This window comes from Brachypodium distachyon, chromosome 1, assembly GCF_000005505.3.
Source record: "Brachypodium distachyon strain Bd21 chromosome 1, Brachypodium_distachyon_v3.0, whole genome shotgun sequence".
Classification (NCBI taxonomy): Eukaryota; Viridiplantae; Streptophyta; class Magnoliopsida; order Poales; family Poaceae; genus Brachypodium; species Brachypodium distachyon.
In genome coordinates this window covers 64,362,843-64,372,205 of record NC_016131.3, presented here as the reverse complement: position 1 = coordinate 64,372,205, position 9,363 = coordinate 64,362,843, and the positions used below count along the sequence as shown (strand labels likewise).

At 48.7% G+C, this 9,363-nt stretch overlaps 1 protein-coding gene across 1 annotated transcript; it reads left to right on the top strand.

The window, feature by feature from the left end:
• The first annotated feature begins 6,989 nt into the window (after positions 1 to 6,989).
• On the top strand, positions 6,990 to 8,466 carry LOC100845016 (sex determination protein tasselseed-2). Its single transcript, XM_003558069.3, has 2 exons — positions 6,990 to 7,266; positions 7,406 to 8,466. The coding sequence occupies exons 1-2, from the start codon at positions 7,106 to 7,108 to the stop codon at positions 8,262 to 8,264; spliced, it is 1,020 nt and encodes a 339-aa protein (XP_003558117.1). The 5' UTR covers positions 6,990 to 7,105; the 3' UTR covers positions 8,265 to 8,466.
• Positions 8,467 to 9,363: the final 897 nt, after the last annotated feature.

Sequence of the window (9,363 nt, the reverse complement as noted above, 5' to 3'; positions counted from 1 at the left end):
ATATCTAATTTCTCCCTCCCCCGCTTATCGCTTCCGGGCTTCTGGCGGCCTCGAGGTCGTATTAAGGCCAATAGATGGGCCGTGGGGAGGGCTGGTCCGTGGGCCGTACACTGTACTAGGCCTATTTGCGCTTGAATCAAAGGCCGGTTAGTTTGTTCTGCTCTTTTTATGTGTTCCTTGCCCTAAAAAAAAAATGTGTTCCTTTGCAGCTGTTTTTTTCTCTTTTTCTAGAAACGAACTTACTAGACCTTAGCTTCTTATTTATTTTTTTAGGCTTACTAGAGCTTAGCTTTGCTACACAGGAGTTATTGGATGGTAAACCTGGTCGCTGGTCGATCAATTACTTTTATCTCAGCCTTATCTTAGCTCCTTCCTTTAACTTTCGAGAAGTCCAACAGGGCCACAGGGGAGGTCCTTGTACTCGTAAGATCAGGTAAAACTACTCCGCTCTAAGCAATCTCATGGCCATGAAATGGTCACTCTCCAAGGATGACAGGATTAATAAGGTTTTACTTTGTCAGAAGACTTGTTGATCGCAACCCGGGCAGCTGAATTTTGAAGAGCTTCGTCAGCACACAGTCAAACGGTACTTGGAATAGCACCTCAGCACTCGGTAAAGCATAGCCAGTGAATCCAGAAATGGGAACTTGGCATCCAAAATCGTGTTCCTGGAACCTGTTTGTTCCATCCTGGATCGTCGCTTTCGGTTGGAATCACACAACGTAATTGATTTGATCCCGCCCGTCCTGAAGCTCTAAAACTTCGTCGCTTCTCCAAGTTAAGCCTACGTACATTATACAAACAAACAGTCGATCTACGCATTTCCAGGTGCAAACGCTCGTGCGGACCCCCTTTCCATCGCACGATTCCGTGCCCAAGTTGCCGCTTAAACCTGTTGCCTTTGGCTGTCGAGGCAATTTGGAACCCATGATCTCGGGCGGGCTACTTCCAGTCGCAGCAAAACGACAGCCAGTTCGAGTCGCAAGTTGCTCAAGTGGGACGCAGTTTTAATCCAGAACTACGCGGACGATTATATTTATTTTTCATGTGGAGTTGCCTGTTTAATTGGAACAGACTAGCCAACTAGCTAGGAGCGTTTAAGTTCACGGTGGTGCTGGACAAAACATCTGAACACTCTGGCGACGGGATAGATTCTCTCGGATGCGGGTGCATGGGAGTGTTGTGTGGCGAAGAGAGATTAGCGGATGGGACTATGTGACGAACTCTGTTTATTTACAAAAATGGACTACAACTGCAGGCTAATTTTTAGTTTGATCTTTACATTAAGTCACAAAAAATTGACCTTTAACGTTTACATTTTTTCTACTTCCAAGGCGACTGAAAAAAAACTATATGTAAGTCGACTTGTGCAAGATTAATCCAAGTGCAAGGGGTGAGAAAAATTTTGATCTGATGGCTATGATTGTTGTCTGGAAAATAACTATTTTTGAGTCGATCGGGGAATAGACACTCCCTAATTTCCTAGAGGGCTTCCTTTTGCGAGGGGTTGCAATTTGTTTCTGATAATTTGTATTGCAACTACGATTTTGCTATGGAAAAGTCGTTTGTTTTTACTTACAGATCGGCTGACGCACTGGCTGTTTAGATCTTAATCCAACATAAGCATGTGGGAAAAAATAATTGGAATGACATATAGATCTTAATTTAACGGTTCTGATTCTCGACTGTTTTTTTTTTCAAAACTCGATGAATTCAAGCCATTTGCTTAGAAATCAAGCACACGAGACATAGCCACGCCATTACAATTCCATCGCTCCTTTATTTTACGGGAGACTCTTTCGTGGACAAAACGAGTCGTGTCGACTGTAGACCACGAAAACAACACGGATATGTTGTCAAGATTAAAATCAAGTGGTATAGCAGAGCGGCTAATTAATTTGTCCAATCGACCGACGTACCAAACACATGACGCAGAACCGGACATGACTGATGTGACTGACATCCTTTTCAGCGGGAAAGCGAGCGCGGGGATGGTGAGTGCGCGCAGCGGGCAGCGTTGCACACGGTTGCACTACGCCGTTGCACACCGGCTGGGGGTCAACTTGCTTACCAAGGTAGCTAGGTCGGGTCAAACAATCTGTCCATGTTCTAGAGTGGGATGAGGATTAATTCTGACCTTTGACCGGCAGATCAGTTGGCGGTCAACCTCTCGCACAAACCAAAGCAAATCCGAAACGTACAGCCCAAGCCATCCATCCATCGGAGAAGTCCTTGCAGAAGCTTGTGGCCTTCGTCCAGGGCATCCGAAACCGTACGTCCCTCAGCTGTTGCTGGTTTGGAACTTTCGATGCCTGGATGAGTTGGACCGATCCACGCATAGCATACGCAGATTGTATATGCTCCTAGCTCGTTCAATGCTTGCCATGTCTTTGTTTTCTTTCTGAAAGATCCAAAGGCTTTAGGATGTAATGTGATCAAGGGAAATGTTTTGATTCAGTCGAAGGGACTAAAGGACTTGCAATGTGAAAAGGCAAAAATGTTTTGTACTCCGTAGATGTTTCGCAGTCTATGCGATCAAAGATCTTTTTGCGCGCAGGATTAAGAAACTTTGGGATGCAGTCGTACTATAGTACTCAAGTACATTTGAAATGTCCGCACCGCATCTTCTTTCTCGTTTTGTTTTTTCGTTTTCCAAAAAACATCTCTTTCGCACCATGCATCTACGCTGCCGCGGGATTAGCAATGGGAGACCCTCCATGGTCGGAAGATGACATCGGAACCTGTACGAGCTCGTTTTACTTTTGCCTCGACACGGAAAAAAAATCGTGCATATAGAATGCTAGGAAACAGGAAAAATGAACTCGAGTATTATCGTAATCATAGGCTGCACTCAAAGTGTCTGGTGTATTTGTTTGTGTGCAACAGAGATTGATTGTTCAGATGTCTTATTTTCTTGACATATCTTGATATATATTATGCTCCTATTATTTGTCTGCAGAGTTCATAGAGTTTTAGGTTGGATGCAGTGCTATACAAAAGAGAACGAAATCTTGACGTGCAATAATTTAGTACTAACTTGGGGATACCGATCCTCAAAAGATCGACTTGTTAATCAGGTCCTGACTCAAGAAGTTGTGATAGTATATATCTACATATATTGCGTAATCGATCGTGCACCAGTGCACCTAATGTTGCAGGTAGTACTAGCTAGCGAGGTTCTTTAATTAGCAAGGTTGATCGCAAGATCCTCCATCGATGCGAGTTCTTAGATGATTCCATCGTCGACTATGGAGTAGGAGTACACAATGTCCAAATGCATAATCAACTGCTAAGCATCACTGGCTCCGAACAGAGATAATACAATACTTAGTATAGTTTTATCCTAATTGCGACAGAACAATAAAGGATTTCTTTTGCACCGGAGACATGCCCATGCTAACAGAGTCTTTTTGTCCATTCCGGCAATCCGGCGTCAATAATTCAGGTCTCTGGGCCTCTGGCCTTGACCGTCTGTCGATCGAGCGCGCACCCACCCGTGTCGTGCTGCAGCTAGCTAGCCTGCATCGGCGACATTGCCTAGCTAGCTAAGCCACTCCGGCCTACACCTAAGCTCCAACTTGCCTTGTTTGTTGCATCCCTAACATGGCTATGCTTATGGCTAGCTCCGGCGATGCTGACTGCGCGCTGCGGCCATTAGTTTAAGCTGAAAAGGCAGCGAAGAATAATTAAACAGATTCGCCCAGCATCCACACGTAACTAACTAACTTCCATTTCCTAGTCTCCTTTCCTTCCACGAGAGAATATACTACTGTACTCAAATTGGAAAAGTCTGCTCAAACTGATCATCGCCACGTCTCTACGCCATCGATGTGTACCAAATTAACGGCCCATGTATACTCTGTGCATACGTGTTCTTCATGTATTGGTACTACATACGTATTTGCATAAGCATCACGTCATTGGTATGTATAGAGTACCACGGCGCCGTGCATAATACTGATGTATGTACGTGCGTAAGGGAGAGGAACACGTTAACACGTACGTATATATGTTTGGAGTTATATAGCTGGTTGTTCGGTCGCTAGCTTGCATAAGTGCTTAGGTGGTGAAGCCAAGATTTGGTCAATTTGTTTAGGTCTTCTGCAACGGGGACCCGACAAAAGACTAAGCCAGTTTCAGATAGGGGTAGAGTAGCTAGCTCCCCTGGAGATTAGATGGAGGACAGGGAGGAGGCTTCCTGGCTGCCGCGTTAGTGGAGGCCTTTCGCGCTTGACTTTCCGAGAAGTTAACATTGGGATTGCTGTTGGTATGAGGTGGACTAAAATCTATAGGATTTTTCTCCTTCAACGGAGACTATTCATGAACAGCGCAATCTTTGTCTTGGTATAGTACACTTAAGTTCCCACTTAAGTTCCCAATTTGGGCGTAATTTGGTGATCATGTTCTCATGTGCGCATGTATGAAAGTTTGATGGAACTGTTAGGTCGTGGTATTGAAATTGGGCGCCATTCTTTTTTTTCCCGCAAAAAAGAAAGAAATTGGGCGGCCAAAGTCAATAAAGTGTCATACTTGGATGGGATCAATTCAATCACTTGGGGGCACATTACAGAAAAGGTTGTTAGGAACACAAGTTGGGCAAAATTCTAAGCCCAAACGGAATGAAAAGCCTTTAGTAACAGTCGTAAAAGAATCGATCTTTGTAAATTAGCCATGATCGACCACACGACACTACACCACGTTCTAGATTAGGAGGCATCTTAAAAAGCCTCAAAAGGATGATAAAATGCCTTTAAATTTATTTTGAGGCTTTTTAAAAAATGACAATAAAGTTGGGGAAGGGAAATGTAATTCCAGGCATTTTAGAAAAAAGCCTCCATAGGTAACAAAACGAGGCATTCTTTAAAAAGCCTTCAACTATTATTGGTGGCATTTCTTTAAAAAGCCTTCAACTATTATTGGTGGCATTTTCTAATAAAAATGACTAGAAGATCAATTATATTAGGTCTATTGGACACGTCTGTCTGTTGCCACCTCCCCAATTCCAGTTATCATTTGTCATTATTTTCTCTTTGTTTTTTACGGGATGTGTTTCAATTCATTAATGGGCTTTGCATGGGCTTTTAGGTTGTCTTCGGGTTTTTGCTCTTGCCACTTTGTCCTGCTCGTAGAGTTATAAAGCGGTAGAATTTTGTGTCAATCGGCGATGTGGGACTATCCAATATCTTTCTCAATCCCCTTCGCACTGCTTCATCCTCAACGACGAGGGCTCTGACGGCTCGGCAGGACTGATGAGAAGGACTTGATGGGCGGCGCCGTCAGCTCGACCATGTCCGGTGAAGAACGGACCACGTCCGCCTCCCGCCTTCCTCGTCAAGCCGGCCACAGCCGCGCCGCCGCGGACTTAAAGCTTGGGGCCATGATGAACTCATGAACTTGACAGCCGCGAGCGTCCTCAGCGGAGACGGCACATCTGGGCTGCAGAATCACTGCGGATCAGGGCAGAGACGGGGCAGATCGAGCCTGCCCGAGAGAGGGAGAGAGGGAGGGAGGGAGCCGGCAGGGGGCCGGCGGGCTGCCAGAGGGAGGGAGGGAGCCACTAGGGGGCCGGCGGGCGGCGGCAGCAGGGACGGGCTGGGCCTTGGAAGCCATGGGTGGTGTGCGTGGTTTCCTTAGAAGGGGAAAAGAGCCAGCGGATGTGAATACAATGAAGTGGGAGGACTCATTTGCATATTCTTCAGTTTTTTAGGCATTCTCACTAAAAAAGCCGCCTCGGATGTTGAAACTTTTTGAGTTTTTTTTTTCAAAAAGCATTGGATGTCAATAGTTTTTTAGGCTTTTTTTTTCAAAAATGCCTTTAGTGATAATTTTTTGAAGGCATTTCTATTAAAATTGCCTTCATAATATTCTTTTCGAAGGCATTTCATGAAATTGCCTTATATATATAAGTAACTGAGGCAATTTTAAAAAATGCCTCCACCAAAATGCCACCAAATCCTGTAGGTGGTATAGTGCGACCGGACTATGACAGTCTTGATTGGAAAAGGAACAGTGTACTCCAACCGGGGAAGAGGTAAAAAAGCTGATCTTAACTTAACCATTTTCTCAAAAGAGTACAAAAGGTTACTACAGCGATTAGGTAATGCTTAGGAGATGGTCTTGCGTACGAACAATTCTTACACGCACTATAGATAGTACCATTGTCACGTTGAACCGGGCTCCGGTCGGCAGCTACCCAGCCAGAAAACTCCGAGAGCCGAAAGTCGAAACACCGCATAAATCAACGCCCTCCTCTTACCAGGAGTTGACCCAGCAACCCTCTCGCAAAGTACGTACGTACCGCAAAACTAAATAAAAGGGCCTCGGTTTCGTCCACCCCAATCTTCCGCGTCCACACTGGTCCAACGAGAGATCCCAGTTGTTGAGTTAGTCACGCTCACGCATCCATCAGCCGGAAACCGACCTACCCCACGCCGCCGTCGGTCGTCGTCGGGAAGGGAACCATAATTCCTCCGGCGCCGATCCTCCCACCGACCCAGCCCCCCCAAAACCCGAAGGCCTCTGCGGTCAAACCCCAGCCATGTGCGGCGCTAGCCAGCTCGGCTGTGCCCCGTCCGTCCGTCCGTCCGTCGTCACGGAACCAAACACCTCCGTCCCGTTCCACGAATGTGCTGGCGTACGTCGTAGGGCGATTCGAAAGGAAACATCTCCGATTTTTTTTCTTCCTCGTGGACAGGGATCCTGGTGTCAGAGAGAGACAGCGAACAGCGTCGCTCTCCGCACGGATCCGCGTGTCCACCGAATAATAATAGGGGGAGTTTGGCCACATCGGATGGAGTTAAACTCGCTGTTTTCGTTCGCTGCAAAGACCGTGACACCGGAGCCAACCGTGTAGAAGTCCTGACAACTGAACTGATCACCATTATAGAAGCATCATACGCTTATACACTTTTGAAAAAGAGAAATTCTTTACGAGTTCCCGGACGGAATACGCGGTGCGTGACGTGCGAACCGACCGTACAGCCCCCGATCGAGAGTCGCACGCACACAGGCTGGGGCGGGCGGCCTATAAGAAGAGCCCGGTGTCAGCTGCAGTCCCCTAACTCAGCAGATAAGAAGCTAGCTAGCCGCGCTTCACACTTCCTGGATGCACACTAGCTTCGCCTCGTACGCCTCGCAAGATCTCACCACGGCGACGACCGCCATGCCTGCCTTGGATATGCTGCCGGAGAAGGCCCACCAGCCCGCCATGTCGCCGTCGCACCACGGATGGGACGCCACCGGCGCCCCCACCCCCATGCACAAGAGGTACTTCTTCAAACATTCCCCTTCGCCTTTAATTTCGTCGGTCTTCGTTGGCTGTTTCCTGGAGCCGTAGCCGCTTGTGCTTGGGGGATTGCCTTGCTAAATGCTAATTAATCAATGCGGTTCCGGTCTTGTCTTGCAGGCTGGACGGGAAGGTGGCCGTGGTGACCGGCGGCGCCCGGGGCATCGGCGAGGCCATCGTGCGGCTCTTCGTGAGGCACGGCGCCAAGGTGGTGATCGCCGACATCGACGAGGCCGCGGGGGAGGCGCTGGCCGCCGCCCTGGGCCCGCACGTCGGCTTCGTGCGGTGCGACGTGTCCGTGGAGGAGGACGTGGAGCGCGCCGTGGAGCGCGCCGTGTCGCGTCACGGCCGGCTCGACGTGTTCTGCAACAACGCCGGGGTGCTGGGCCGGCAGACCCGGGCCGCCAAGAGCATCCTGACCTTCGACGCGGGCGAGTTCGACCGCGTGCTCCGCGTGAACGCGCTGGGCGCCGCGCTCGGCATGAAGCACGCGGCGCGCGCCATGGTGGCCGCCGCGCCCCGCCGCGCCGGGAGCATCGTGTCCGTGGCGAGCGTGGCGGGCGTGCTCGGCGGCCTGGGACCGCACGCGTACACGGCATCCAAGCACGCCATCGTGGGGCTCACCAAGAACGCCGCCTGCGAGCTGGGCGCGCACGGCATCCGCGTCAACTGCGTCTCCCCCTTCGGCGTCGCCACGCCAATGCTCATCAACGCCTGGCGCCAGGGCCACGACGCGTCCGCGGCCGACGACGCCGACGCCGACATCGACCTCGACGTGGCCGTGCCCAGCGACGAGGAGGTCGGCAAGATGGAGGAAGTCGTCAGGGGCCTCGCCACGCTCAAGGGCTCCACGCTCAGGCCCAGGGACATCGCCGAGGCCGTGCTCTTCCTCGCCAGCGACGACTCCAGATACATCTCCGGCCACAACCTTGTCGTGGACGGCGGCGTCACCACCTCGAGAAACTTAATCGGGCTGTGAATTGATTAATTAATAAATGACCTCTCCATCCATTCGTCTAGTTTAGAACAAAAAGATTGTTTAGTCGATGTAACTGCTCAAGTTCTTTCATTTCGTTGATTTGATTCAGCGTGTTTGTCCGGAATTCTCAATCCGAGCCAACGGTTGAGGTTCTTTCGTGTTGCATTTGCTGGCCATTCAGACATTCAGTTTGGTTGGTTAATCTGGTCACTCTGTCCTGGAAGTACTCCAATTCGTTTGGCAACTCCCCTGGTCCAAGCTGCCAAAAGTAATGTTGAAGGACAATAGATGACAAGAAAGGTCGCAGAGGACCAAAATATTGGTGAACACTTGCTCGCAGATACGATCTAAAACAAAAAGGCGGACATAAGTACTGTGAATGATAGATATAGACAGTTACGTCTAAGCCTGGCTTGCAGCTTAGTACATGTACGTTTATGGTCCACTTGTGGGTGCCAAATCTCTGGAAAGTTTTGGCCCACAAGGCACACTTTCTATGGTGTTCACTAGACTTCAAATGGTTGGTTGGCTAGTTTCTACATTTACAGTCAGCAACTAGTCTACGGACTACAGGTAAGCTGGTTCCAAATTCCAATCCAGGGCGCGATCTATCTGTAGATTTGGCACACTTGCTAGTTTATGTATGTACGTTAGCGAGTAGGTTGCCAGTAATCAATGTGGTTACCCGAGCAAATCCATCTGTCCATTTGAAACAAGTTTGTGTTGAGCGCAGCTGAACAAGAAGCAGCGTGCTGGTTTCCGAGCCACAAAAAGACGTGATGCTACAATTTGCAGGACAGATTCCGTTTGCAGTTCAAAAATGAAAAGCCAGATAGAATAGGAACTTTGGACAGAAGGAATGGTTGGCCTGAAAGTAGGGACCTCAACACGCATTCCAGCAGCCACGTAGTAGCCATGTAGGGACCTCAATACGCATTTGTTCTATAGAAAGAAAAATATACGCAATGCTACGTGCTCGCTGCATCGGTCTTGGTAATCTGGGGAATAATAGTATGAGATGAACTATACCGGTCACAATGTGAAAAGTTTTTCCGTCCATACAATGTTTTTGACCAATGACCATTTCAGATAGGCACCA